General features: G+C 40.2%; 1 protein-coding gene and 1 non-coding gene across 9 annotated transcripts in view; one reads left to right on the top strand and one right to left on the bottom strand.

Annotated features, from left to right (window-relative positions):
• DMGDH (dimethylglycine dehydrogenase) overlaps nt 1–14,587 on the top strand; it is a 74,348-nt gene that overhangs the window by 14,224 nt on the left and 45,537 nt on the right. For all 8 annotated transcript variants that reach the window (XM_070468593.1, XM_070468591.1, XM_070468595.1 and 5 more), the window contains 3 exons: nt 1,104–1,308; nt 8,072–8,320; nt 12,239–12,437. In XM_070468593.1, coding sequence (XP_070324694.1) covers nt 1,104–1,308; nt 8,072–8,320; nt 12,239–12,437 — 653 coding nt within the window. The remainder of the gene's footprint in view (nt 1–1,103; nt 1,309–8,071; nt 8,321–12,238; nt 12,438–14,587) is intronic.
• On the bottom strand, nt 10,213–10,320 carry LOC139035840 (U6 spliceosomal RNA). The gene has a single exon (XR_011488544.1). It is a non-coding gene; the product is annotated as a U6 spliceosomal RNA (small nuclear RNA).

Genomic DNA, 14,587 nt, shown 5'->3' with positions numbered 1-14,587 from the left:
AAAAAAAGATTCTTTAGCATAACTGAGTGGAATTTATCCCTTCTGCTGGGTTAGTTTAACATCTGAAAAATCAATCAATGTAACATTGCATAAATAGAATAAAGGATAAAAAATACATGATCATCTCAATAGATGCAGAAAAAAAATTGACAAAAGCCTCTTGTCCATACTTGGTACTTAATAGATTTTTGTTGAATAGATGAGAAATAGCTATATATTTCAGTGCTCCCACCTTGTTTCATCTGAGTCAGATTCTTCTTTGTTTCTCCCTCAGTATCTCAAGCCCTAGCACAAAGTAGGAATTTAAGAACTAGTTGTTGAATGCCTGAATCAAGTACACATTTTCCTGATAGCATTTATATATTTAACATGTGAATTTATTAATAGTATTAAATAATTAAATATAAATAACTGATCAATTACTATTAGCTTTGACTACAAATGTCAGAAACCAAAATAATAATGCTTAGACAGGACAGGTGTTTATTTCTCTTTTATTTAGGTAGTCCAGGCTTGAATGGTGACTCTTCTCCATGAAGATTTCAGGGACCCAGTTGCCTTCTAAATCACTGCCCTGCCATTCCTAGGATGTGGCTCTTTTGTTCTTATTCCAAGATGGCAGCTAGAGCACCAACCATCATATCTGCATCATAGACAGCAGGGTGGAGGAAGGGACAAAGAAGGGACAAGAGGCCTATGCCAGTGGTCTTTTAAAAATGATTCATTGATCATGATACTTTCCTTTGCATTTCATTGACCAGAATTTAGTAACAGTTTTAGTTACCAGCTGGAACTAATGGCTGCCAACTATTGAACACTCTTTGTTCTTAGTGTTTATGTGTCTAAAACAATGTTTGTCTTCCATTGCTTTCTGGGGGAGGGAAGAATGAATGTTGGAGACAATTGCAAACCTCTTTCAAATAGCTTGTTTACTTAGCTCTACCTAGGTCTGAACTTGGACAGGGAAAATAAAGTGAAGATGGAACAATCTGATGCCATGATGCATTTTTAAAGTTAAGCTTTACTAAATATTTGCTGGTAGGATGCTGAGTGAGTATATATATAAATTCATTTGAATATTGACTCTTGTATGATCCATTTAGATTTTAGCTGGACTGTATAATCCTGGAGATGGTCACATTGATCCTTACTCTCTAACTATGGCCCTGGCAGCTGGGGCTAGGAAATATGGTGCCCTTCTAATATATCCTGCCCCAGTGACTTCTTTGAAACTAAGGTCAGATGGAACATGGGATGTTGAAACACCACATGGATTTATGAGAGCAAATAGAATTGTGAATGCTGCAGGTAAGCATCTTTTCTAATAGTGGGATTTTTTTTTTGTTCAAGTGGCAAAGAAATAAGATATTTAGCTATAAAGTAATGTTTTATACTCTAAACATTGTTATGAAACACTGTGATGCTCCCATGTTGAACATTTTGTCTGTTTCTAAGCTACAAATCTCTCCCTCCATCACCTTGTTCTTCATATCTGAGATATGACTCTGTCCTTGGTTATCCATAAGAAGTTGGTTTTCCATCTTATTCTGTTCCAGGTCGTATTTTGCCAAACTACGCTTCTTTTTCCTTCCTAAATTTTTGCCTTCTTTACAATAATAAGCAAATTCTTTTTTTTTCCATTTATTTTTATTAGTTGGAGGCTAATTACTTTACAATATTGTAGTGGTTTTTGCCATACATTGACATGAATCAGTCATGGATTTACATGTGTTCCCCATCCTGAGCCCCCCTCCCACCAATTTCTAACGTTCAAATTCATGAGCATTGTCTTTTTGCTTTTTAGAGCAAATTTGATCATTTGTATCCTTTCTCATACATTTCGATTACTTGACTCTATTCAAAAAACTTTTAACTCATTGAATGTATTGCATAATCTTTTCTTTAGTTTGCTCTGTTGCAATTTAGACTCAGAATGTTGAAGCCAAAAGGGATATTTGAGATAATCTAACAACTCACTCATTTTCCATTTGTGAAGATCAAAGTCCAAGAAGTTCAAGCTTATTGCAAGGTGACAGTTATGCTAAATTGGCAAAATGACAGTTATGTCAAAGCCAAGACTTGAACCTGGGTCTTTGGATTCTTGAGCTAACACATTTTCTATCAGGTCCTTTGCCTATGAAGTAATTTTCAAATAACACACTAAAAAATAAATTCTTGTGCAAATGAAATGGCTTGTGCAGTCTAAGCTGGGCTATTAATTTATATTTACCTATGGTGCATAATGGTTAATTTAAAACCTAAAATAAGCATGAGGCAGCTGTTGATTTTCTCATGGTCTGCTCTTTGAGTCATTGCTTATATTTACAAAGGGAAAACAACCTTTATATTTATCAGATCAGATGATATGCCATGAGAACATGCCAGAAGCAAGTACTCTTAGGATTCTTTCCTTTAAACTGTATCTTCTGTTTGATGTTATTTTTTTAACAAAACATTTTTAGCGACCCTGGAAAAAGTAATGTCTTCAATATTTAAGAGTTTATGTTAGTATTTCTGACTTTTTCTAATCCATGCTCCCATTTGTAAAGCTTAAAAATCTCATTCTTTGACATCATTTGAAATTTTAAATAATGTAAGATGACTTGCCTAAAAAATAAAAGCAAAAGCATGCTTTGTTTTTGAACTTCACTTGCCCTGACCCCAAGGAAATCTCCATCAGGAACCCCCTCCAACCCCCCACTGTCCTTGGGCACACCTGGTCTAAATTCTGCCAGAAGATATAAGGCAACAAAATCATTCCTTCTCTTTTTCCAAGTAGCAAAAATTCTTTGTCATCTTGCAACTTTCTTTATGGTCTCATGAATTCAGCCTCTAAAAACATTTGACAGTTTTCACAGTGATAGTAAATACTAAACAGACATTCTCTGACTTCTTATCCAGCACCTGTGATAGACATTGCTTATTGATCACTGAACTCATTTCAGAGAGACTTGGACAAACCCCATGATTTTTCTTAGACAGTGCTTCAGACAGCCACATGCTCTCAACTGTTTTGAGAAATAACATAGAAGACCTTAATTTAACACATTTATCTATTATTTTTCTAAAATGGATAAATACTTATTCATACAATTCATTGCCATCATAATATTTCTTTTTTCTAAAGCACAGTTTGTGAGGAATAAGGAATCACTGAAGAGAAAGAATAATTTCCAAAGAGATCTGACCTAAGTCTAGGACATTTGTTACCAGACGAGGTATTCTGTGCGGCTGTGCAATCTTGTGGGGTGGCCTGGGCAGAGGAGAACAGGGCAGGAGGTCCTGGAGAACTATTTCTGGTGCTGGCCTCAAAAATCAAATCCCAGAGCAACATCAGAAAAACTGTTCTTCAGATGTCCTGCTTCTGAACGCCTTTGCTCCGGATGCCTTTAACTCAGCCACATCTGAGTTCCATCCTCAGGTCTTGATAACTCCAGGTAGCTCCTGTTCACAATTGTATGAAGAGCTGTGTGCTTGGGCACTTGGTTGCTCAGTTGTGTCTGACTCTTTGCGACCCCCTGGACTGCAGGTCGCCAGGTTCCTCTGTCCATGGGATTTCCCAGGCAAGAATACTGGAGTGGGTTGCCATTTCCTCCTCCAGGGGATCTTCCCAACCCAGGGACTGAATCTGCCTCTCTTGCATTGACAGGCAGATTCTTTATCACTGAGCCTCCTGGGAAGCCATACGAAGAACTGTGTTGTCTCAATTCTCGGTTCTTTATGCCATTCAGATCACATCTCAGCCCCATATCTTTTTTTTTTCCTTTTTCTTCTCCATATCTTTTCTTCCACTGGCAAACATTATTGGAGAAAATCTAACTTATCACATATTAGTAGTCTGTGAAAGGTATGGAGGAGTGTGTGCTTATTTATGTCTGTTTTCAAAAAAAACTTTTACTTTAAAGTATGGAAGTTCCCCTAAATGTAAGCCTCAGTAATTGGGGGTGAAATTTTGGACATACCCTCTTCTATACTTAAAGCTAGCAATAATTAATTTTATGAATAAAAGCAACCATCTGCAGAAGGCATTGTGCTGACATGATTTAGAATGTGTGTCTGATGGAATGTTTCCCAGAGTTATTTGGTGAGACCAAGATGTCTCATAAATTTCAGAGCTAGCCTTCTGGCAGCTCTGAAACCTAATTAACATCACTGGGATATAGACTTGGAAATATAACCAAAATGTAAAAGATGTAAAGGCCACTATTAGTTACTCAACTGTACCATAACCTGCTAAACGTTTCTTTACATGGAGTCATAACAGAAAGCTGCTGAGTCTTCAGGATACCACAAAAAGGAAGTCTAAAGGCAAAATTTGTCAGTTTGCTGATGTATCTCCAGCACTGTCCAGGGCACTGGGGCTCTCTTGACCAGAGACACATTATTGCCAGCTGTGTGACCTGGGCAAGTTACCCATTTGTAAAACAAACATGTGTGTGAAAGTGTAAGTCACTTAGTCATGTCTGACTCTTTGTGACCCCATGGACTGTAAGCTGGCAGGCTCCTTTGTCCATGGAATTCTCCAGGCAAGAATACTAATTGCCATCTCAACAAGTTATTATGATCAGTAAATGAGCTAATACTGTAAAGTACCCAGATAAGACACTTCCCTGGTGGCTCAGTTGGTAAAGAATCTGCCTGCAGTGCAGGAGACCCAGGTTCCATCCCTGGATGGGGAAGATCCCCTGGAGAAGGAAATGGCAACCCATTCTAGTATTCTCGCCTGGGAAATCCCATGGACAGAGGAGCCTGATGGGCTATAGTCCACAGGGGCGCAAAGAGTTGGACACAGCTTAGCCACTAAACCACATAGAAAGCACTAAACAAATTCAGTAGAATAATGATAATTTTGATTATTATAGTTATTTCCTGGAAAGCCTATGCCCTGGTCTGGGAAACACTAGCATTGGGTATATAGCTTCTTGGTACCAGCCTTAAGATTTCCACTCCTTTCAGTTGCTCTGCGGTCACCCAGCACACATTCTGCTGGTAACCTGACTTCCCACAGAGCTTGTTTTTCAAGCTAGGTGCCTAAGAGTCACCATGAGAAGTTTCCCAGGTGGTCTGGCTCGGAAGCTGTATTTTAAACAAGGCCCCAGGTAGGACTGTCTGTCCCAGATGGACTGTAAATATCTTTTGAGAAACACTGCTATATCAGTGTTTCCAGTATATCTTGTTCGTACAGAGGAGGGAATGTGGGAAGGTTTTGTTGAGCAAGCAGAGCCGAGGAACTGTTTCGCACCCTGCTGACCTCTTGGTGTGCAAAAGGCTGACCTGCCTTTAGTGCTGCTCTGAACACGGCTTTGCTCATCCTTGGGGATCCAGCCTGAGCCCCAGAGCAGGTCAAGGGCAAGGGCAGGAGCTATTTGCTGTGATGCTTGATGATGAATGTTTCTCTTGACCTCATTTCCAATCTACTCAGTAAGCCCAAGTTAACTCTGTAAACTTTACCTAAGAATTCTCCTAACACGGTAAATCAGAAATGTGACTGGGTCATGCCAACATGAAGCCCAGTATTCAGCCAAAAAGAAGTGCTTAATTTTGTCCAGGCTTTGCCTCAGAGAACATCACTATCATTGTCACTGTATAAACCATCTACTAGAAGTAAACCTGTCCACACACCTGTACTGTTTATTTAAACTCCATTTCTATTAATCACTGTGTTTTAAAAATAGAAGCCATTTCTAATGGTCATTTTTATTGACTCTTCTTTTTCAGATGATAATGGTAGATTATAGAAGATTCCTCCACACTTGTTTCTCTTCCCTTTGAACTTGGTCAGTGAGTGATCTAGCAAGGGTTAAAGTGTAATCCTGGCAAGATTTAGGTTAACTTGATTGACATATAGAGGAAGAGAATGCCAACAAACACCACCACAGTGTAGGGGAAATCAGTGTAGGGCTTGCCATGGGGTTTGGAGTAAGATAGTTATATGATACTTATCCACTTTATTTTAATGATGAAGTATATTGCAAACAATTAGGTTCAGAAATTTGTAAATATGTTTGAGTAGGACAGAGTTTATTTTCTTTAATTTTTGTTTTTAATTGAAATGAGCATATTAACTACTGCAGTGGTTTGAAATGCTAGGCTAAATATTTTGGCTTTTTATATTTTAAAACTGCTCCAGTGCATATAGCTAGAACAGGTGGCTTTACTATATTATCCTACAAAGTCCTGATACTGATAATCTATATCTTTCTATCAGCAAGAATAAATTAAATCTTTAAATTATTTAAAGACCAGCAGGCAGCTCTATTGTTCCCAGGTAAGATTTTTGGTTTGCAAATGGACTCCCATTTCTGTTATCCAAGTGTGACCAGCTTAGCTGTTAGGCTAAAACAAATCAAGAGAATCTAAGAGTGATGTTTGGATGTCACATAAGAGAACATCATCAGGGTTCTCAGATTCAACTAATAATTTGTGCCTAGCTCTGAACTTCATAGTGACAGAGACTTCAGGACTCCTTACCAGGTTGCCTCCCACCAAGAAAATAACCAATAACAGCACCCAGAAATAGTTAAAAGTTTACAGAATGCAACCTCTAAAGAAATAACTTGGGGAAGATTCCCTAATCATTATCATTCAACATTATTATGAAGCAAACCAGCAAACGGGACCCACCATCCCCCCAGTAAACCACTGGTGGGTCAGGTGGCCCTGTATCCCTGACAAATAATTGCTTTTGTCATTTTAGGTTCTAAAGTACCTTTATTCAGTTGAATATGTCTTGGATTTTTAGAATAGTCTTTCTGTAGCCAGAAAACCAATAAGATGTGACCACTCCAGAGGCTCCCAGTGTGAGCTTGGGAATGTCTCCTTATCATTTTGGACTTTAGCTCCACATCTGTAGACTGGAGAGTCACTGGGGAAGGGAGAGAATCAAGGGTCCTTTCAGCCACAACTTATCTGGCTCTGTCTTTTGCAATTAGAACAAAGTAATATTCGTTTCCCCCAAGACGTCGCTCCCGTGCACACTGTGAAGGGAGAAACAGGTTGTGGGAATGCTCGCTTCCCTGTGGGCCCGCTCCCCTTTGCCGGGCACCGCCTCCCTCCTGCCACAGTGCCTTCCGCCTCTGCAATAAAGGGCCTTACGGACATAGCCTAACTAAACTTTCAATATAACAGAGAATTTAAGGTGTTATCTTTCCCACAGTATATACATTTTCAAATTTTAAGTTGACAGAACAATTCTGTATTTGTAAGAATTTTAGGCTCCAAGGATTTGGAGAGACGAGAGTCTGGGGGATAGAGGGCTGACTAGCAGGGTTGAATTTTCCATATTATTATGCTGATCACAGCTACACGGGGTCTCTTTCGTTGCCTGACCTCCCTGTTGTACAAGTGAGGTCAGTCCATTACTGTCTTTTTAATATTTGTGACAGTTTATATATTTGATTTGTTTATTTTTTCCTTTTTCAAAGAATTTTTTTGCCCCATACCTTTGCTTATGGGCAAAATATTTTTCAGGAATGGAGTTCCCTTTCTTCAGAACTCTGGGGTAGTGTAAAATATTGTCTTCTCTTTCCCCATTCAGTTTTGCAATGACAAAAAGTTTAAAGTTGTTGTGGGCATTCATTTCTTAAAAGTTAATTTTAGGGAAGTATAGTTGCTTTTCAAAGTTGTGCAAATTTCTTCTGTACAGCAAAGTGATTCAGTACATATATATACACACATACATTCTTTTTCATATTCTTTTCCATTATGGTTTGTCACAGGATATTGAATATAGTTCCCTGTGTTATACAGTAAAACCTTGTTGTTTATCCATCCTACACATACCAGTTTGCATCTACTAACCCCAAACTTCCCTTCTGTTCCCCCCTCCCCTTTCCTTGGCAGCCACAAGTCTATTCTTTATGCCGATGAGTCTATTTCTGTATCATGGATAAGTTCATTGGTGTTGTTATGACATTCTTTAGATTTTGCCATGAGTATTACATTCTTTAGATTTTGCCATGAGTATTGAATTCTTCTAAATATTTTATTTTAATTGAAATAGCCATATCAATGGCATCTGTGGTACATTTTTATGTGAAGTGACATCTTCTAATACTTTTTCTTATTTCAGGATTTTGGGCTCGTGAAGTAGGTAAGATGATTGGACTAGAACATCCTCTCATTCCGGTTCAACATCAATATATTATCACATCGACCATCCCTGAAGTGAAAGCTTTAAAGCGAGAACTCCCGGTGCTCCGTGACCTGGAAGGATCGTTTTACCTCCGACAAGAAAGGGATGGGCTTTTGTTTGGTCCATATGAAAGTCAGGAGAAAATGAAAGTTCAGGACTCATGGGTCGCCAGTGGAGTCCCTCCAGGTGGGTTCAGCAAATAGAAGCTTGTGCAGGTCAGACATATATATGTTGTCCTTCCCGTTGCTCTGGGCTGTTTGTAGAATAAGATGACACTATGATACTAGACTATCAAATAGATACCTGGAACATTGAAAGTGAGGGGTTTGAGGTAAATTCTGCTCTCATATCCCTTTGAACAATCACAGCAGGGAGTAAGGAAAGAGAGTTGGTGTTAGAACAGCTGAAAAAAAAAAAGTGCTCCCCGCTGCTTTGGAAAGCCCCAGGTAATTTTTACCTGGCCACACCAACCTCCTGTCTCCCCACTTCCTTCTCACTTCTCTGCTTACTTGGTCAAGTTTCTAGATTTGTATACAGCTCCTCTTGTGCTTTGACAGTTGGTAACACAACAGGTATCAGAGATAGACATGCAACCTGTTAAGAATGGAAGCCTTGAAATCTACAGCGGAACAGGATAGGTTGGACTGCAAACTGAAGCTCTCTCCTGCTGCATAAATGGATGTGGAAAAGGCTTAGGCCTCCATGCTAACTCTGGAGGTACCACAGTTTCTCTTTTAAGTTCTGTAAGGGAGAAAAGAACCTGTTTTATTTATTTACTTTTATTTATTTATTTATTTATTTTTTCTTCCATTTATTTTTATTTGTTGGAGGCTAATTACTTTACAACATTGCAGTGGTTTTTGTCATACATTGAAATGAATTAGCCATGGATTTACATGTATTCCCCATCCCGGTCCCCCCTCCCACCTCCCTCTCCACCCCATCCCTCTGGGTCTTCCCAGTGCACCAGGCCCGAGCACTTGTCTCATGCATCCAACCTGGGCTGGTGATCTGTTTCACCCTAGATATACATGTTTCGATGCTGTTCTCTTGACACATCCTGCCCTCGCCTTCTCCCACAGAGTCCACAAGTCTGTTCTATACATCTGAGTCTATTTTTTCTTTTTTTGCATATAAGGTTATCGTTACCATCTTTCTAAATTCCATATATATGTGTTAGTATACTGTAATGGTCTTTATCTTTCTGGCTTACTTCGCTCTGTATAATGGGTTCCAGTTTCACCCATCTCATTAGAACTGATTCAAATGAATTCTTTTTGATGGCTGAGTAATATTCCATGGTGTATATGTACCACAGCTTCCTCATCCATTCGTCTGCTGATGGGCATCTAGGTTGCTTCCATGACCTGGCTATTATAAACAGTGCTGCGATGAACATTGGGGTGCACGTGTCTCTTTCGGATCTGGTTTCCTCAGTGTGTATGCCTAGAAGTGGTATTGCTGGGTCATATGGCAGATCTATTTCCAGCTTTTTAAGGAATCTCCACGCTGTTTTCCATAGTGGCTGTACTAATTTGCATTCCCACCAACAGTGTAAGAGGGTTCCCTTTTCTCCACACCCTCTCCAGCATTTATTGCTTGTAGACTTTTGGATAGCAGCCATCCTGACTGGTGTATAATGGTACCTCATTGTGGTTTTGATTTGCATTTCTCTGATAATGAGTGATGTTGAGCATCTTTTCATGTGTTTTTTTGCCATCCGTATGTCTTCCTTGGAGAAATGTCTGTTTAGTTCTTTGGCCCATTTTTTGATTGGGTCATTTATTTTTCTGGAGTTGAGCTGGAGGAGTTGCTTGTATATATTTGAGATTAATCCTTTGTCTGTTGCTTCATTTGCTATTATTTTCTCCCAATCTGAGGGCTGTCTTTTCACCTTACTTATAGTATCCTTTGTTATGCAAAAGCTTTTAAGTTTCATTAGGTCCCATTTGTTTATTTTTGCTTTTGTTTCTAAAATTCTGGGATGTGGGTCATAGAGGATCCTGCTGTGATTTATGTCGGAGAGTGTTTTGCCTATGTTCTCCTCTAGGAGTTTTATAGTTTCTGGTCTTACATTTAAAAATATGGAACGCTTCACGAATTTGCGTGTCATCCTTGTGCAGGGGCCATGCTAATCTTCTCTGTATTGTTCCAATTTTTAGTATATGTGCTGCCGAAGCGAGCACTACTTTTATTTTTAAAAAATTATTTTCATGAAACTTTTCTACAAAGCCAGATGAAGGATTGGGTCACCTAAGGAGGTATCTTGGGTTTTAATCTATAGAAGGAGCTAAAATGTCATCGGCACACAAATATTATAGAGAATATGAAGAAATGCAGGTGGAATGCTTTCTGGAATTATACTTTGATAAGCTGCTTGGGCTACAGAGTGAATCCCTCCCTCCTAGTCTTCAGAGAACATCTTTGCCCAGTTACTGCACACGGTAAACCAGCTTCCACAGACGTCAGGCCAGCCAGTTAAGGGCTTGGCTTTGCGGAGGGGGCTCTGCAGGTTTGGGCCTGAGGGGAGCAGCTCCGATCCCAGAGGGAGGGCTGCACTGCCCCCTGGGGGCCCACCCCTAGGTCCTTCCCCTGTGCTGGCAGCCTCTCCTCCACACAAAGGTTGAACAAATATTTAAACAACTCTGGTTGGAGGAAGAGCCAGACTGTTGGCTGGCCCTGGGTGCCCACAGGCTCGGGGCTAAGCCCCGTGATCTGCAGGCCTCCCTGACCCAGCATACCGTCCACAGAGGAGCAAGAAGGGGCTGGCTGGCTGTTGTGTGGGAACACCCCCAGTACGGGTGGAGACATTCTTTTAGCAGCTCATCTGTGGCCCTGCCCTCAGTCACCGCGCCCTTCACGCCGGAGGAGATGACTGTGTTCCAAGGTCTTGACTTCTCACAGTATTCTAGTCCTCGGTGTGTGGATGGGAGAAGGCTTGAAGAATGAGGCCTACTTGCCATTCCTTCCCTGCTGAGAGCTAAAGTGAAGTGAAGTGAAGTCGCTCAGTTGTGTCCGACTTTTTGCGACCCCGTGGACTGTAGCCCACCAGGCTCCTCCGCCCATGGGATTCTCCAGTCAAGAATACTGGAGTGGGTTGCCATTTCCTGCTCCAGGGGATCTTCCCCACCTAGGGATTGAACCAGGTCTCCCGCATTGCAGGCAGATGCTTTAACCTCTGAGCCACAAGGGAGGCCCCGCTGAGAACTAAAAGGGATCTAGAATCCACCATTTGGATCTTAAAGTGGTTTTCCATTTATCCCCAGTGTCCTGAAACGACTTTATAAACTCCCATTTGCCCTCACCTGAGAGGATGAAACAGAATTTTATAGTTAACTGAAGGATAAAAGATCTCTCTTGACAAACCAAGTTATTATTGTTGATTTTTAAAATTGTGATCAGATTAAATACTGGAAACTGCTAATATGAATAAAATTTTATATTATAAAGGTTACCTTTCATGATTTAATATTTCAAGAAATAACATTATTATTCTCAGTATATAATATTGTAATATAACAATACTCATCTGGTGATAGTGAATATTAAGTATAGAATTTTAAAAGAAAAAAGAAAAGTAACTTCCTTATAGGCCATCTTTAAATGTTAGCTTGGATTCAGGGATTTAAGTCACTTTGGAACACATGCCAGGACAGGTGTGGTATCCTCACCGCAATGACATTTCTTTTTTTTAAACTTTTTATTTTGTACTGGGGTCTAGCTGGAAACAATATTGTGATAGCTTGAGGTGGACAGCACAGGGACTCAGACAGACATATACATGTATCCACTCTTCCCCACGCTCCCTTCCCATCCAGGAGGCCACGTAACATTGAGCAGTGTTCCCTGTGCTGACCAGTAAGTAGGTCCTTGTCGGTTATCCACTTGAAATATGGCAGTGTGTACACGTGCATCCCAAACCCCCTAACTGCCCCTTCCCCCCGCCCCCTGATCCCGGCAACCGTAAGTTCCTTCTCTAAGTCTCTGAGTCTGTTTCTGTTTTGTCAGTAAGTTCATTTGTATCATTTCTTTTTAGATTCCACATGTTAGGGATGTCACACGATATTTCCACTTCTCTGTCCGAACACTGGCATTTCTTTTCAGGTTTTGGAAAGGAGCTCTTTGAGTCTGATCTAGACCGAATCATGGAGCACGTTGAAGCTGCCATGGACATGGTTCCAGTCTTGAAAAAGGCTGACATCATCAATATCGTCAATGGTCCCATCACCTACTCTCCTGACATTCTGCCTATGGTGGGGCCCCATCAGGGGGTCCGAAACTACTGGGTGGCTATAGGTTTTGGGTGAGTATCTCTATGTAGTTCAACATTTATTATAGAGTTACATATTTTAGAGAAGTCTTGCCCCATAATCTCAGGCCAAAAATGGAAAACGAGGGAGAGGCAGAGAGTTTTCTCCCTTTCATGAGCAATGACATGAAAGGAAAAAAATTTTCAGTCTTAAAACTTTGACTTGTATAGGTTTGACAGATTTGTTCACAGAAGGGCAGTGATTTCCTGGAATTTTCTCTTTGCTTATTTCTTGCCATTTCCATTATTTATGTCTCCTTTCATGCTGTGAATGTTCAGATAAATGAATCTGCCCCACTTTTACATGGATGTTTTCATAACACAATATGACAAAGATAATTTAAAATATCAAATGTGTAATATATCTGTTGCAGTTTTCACCATAATTCATATTTGTTCAACATGATTTGTTTCCTTATGATTACTCAAGCTACTTACTATTTATGGTTCCATTACCCATTTGATTTCTCATCTCTAACATTTGTCCCATTAATTTGGTGAATATTAATGTCAAGCCTATTCTACTGTCATATCACAGTTCCTAATAGTCTATTTTCCTTCCCCATTTTGTTTGGCCATTTATTCAACTGATGTTTGGTGATGGGCCAGCTTTGTGCCAGGTCTACTGCTGGGCACTGGGCTATAGCTGAGAAAAGGCAGGAAGTCTGATCAGAGGCACCAGCCTGGTTGGGGTGCTGTTCTTCTAGGACAACAGAGAGGTTGGGGTCTCAACTAAGGACGCAGCAGTGGGGACTGAGAGATAGGAAACAAAATTACTTAGATTTGGTGACAGATTGCATTAGGTCTTAAGGAGAGAGAAAACGGGCAAATGATGGCAACCTTTCCAGCTTACTCCTGTAGTTGCTGAGGTCAAAGGAAGCAACAACCGGGAAGATAATGAGTTGAATTTTTGACAGTGTTAAGTTTAAGTCTTCAGAACATCCAGAGGTAGAAAACCAGAGGGAGCTATGAATCTGGAAGGTTAATGGGACTGGGAGCCTAGGGAATCACCTATGGAGTCAATACGTAGGCCTGTGCATGTGGGAGTGTTTCTTTTGTGCATCCCCCGTATATCTTCTTTGGAGAAATGTCTGTTTGTATACTTCACCCATTTAAGAAATTAGATTATTAGTCTTTTTATTGTTAAGTTGTAAAAGTTCTTTATTCTTGATATAAGACCCTTATCTAATACATGATTTGCAAAATTCTCCCCATTCTGTGGGTTGTTTAATTTTCTTGATGATATCCACTGAAGCACAAAATTCTTAATTTCCATGAAGTCCAAAATGTGTGTGTTTCTTTTTTTTAATGTAGTTTTGATATCATATATAAGAAACTATTGTTTAATCCAAGTTAATGAAGATTTATACCTTTAGTTTCTTCTAAGGGTTTTATAGTTTTAACACTTACATTTAGGTCTTTAATCAACTTGAGTTAATTTTTGTATGTGCTGTGAAGTAGGTATGCAGCTTGATTCTTTTGAGGATAGTCAACTGTCCCAGCATCACTTGTTGAAAGACTGCTCTTTGCTCACTAAATAGCGTTGGCATCTGTGATGTCTTTTTTTCTGATGCCACTTCTGACACCACCCTGTAGTTCTCCAGTTCTCTGACACCGAGTGTCCAACAGTTTCAATTCAAATCTGCCGCTCACTCTCAGAGTGCAGACCCCACTAGTTAAGGACTCAGTCTCACAGAACCATCCTCACTTCAGATGCCCGTTTCCACTTCCAGGGATCACCTGTCCTTCTGAATGAATGGCTATAGATTTGGAGGTTCCTAAAACCCCTCCTCAGTTTTGATAATTCACTAGAATGACTCACAGAACTCAAGAAAAACTTGCTTAGTTTTACCTGCTTATTCTACAGAATGCAACCCAGGAACAGTGCATATGGAAGAGGCTCGCAGGGCACAGTCTGGGAGGGAGGATCTTCTGCAGAGCTTTCATGAGCCTCTCTGGTGCATCATCTTCCTAGCACTTCAGTGGATTCACCAACCCACAGGCTCTTTGAACCCTGTGGTTTAGAAGTTGTTGTGGAAGCTTCATTACATAGGCACAATGGATTAAAACCATTGATCGCTCGTGATTGAACTTCTGGTGACCAGCCTCTATTCTGAAGCCTTCTGGTTCCCCTGCCCCCTCTC

This window comes from Odocoileus virginianus, chromosome 6 (assembly GCF_023699985.2).
Source record: "Odocoileus virginianus isolate 20LAN1187 ecotype Illinois chromosome 6, Ovbor_1.2, whole genome shotgun sequence".
NCBI classification, from domain to species: Eukaryota; Metazoa; Chordata; class Mammalia; order Artiodactyla; family Cervidae; genus Odocoileus; species Odocoileus virginianus.
The sequence above is the reverse complement of the archived record's forward strand: the minus strand, read 5'-3'. Positions and strand labels throughout refer to the sequence as shown.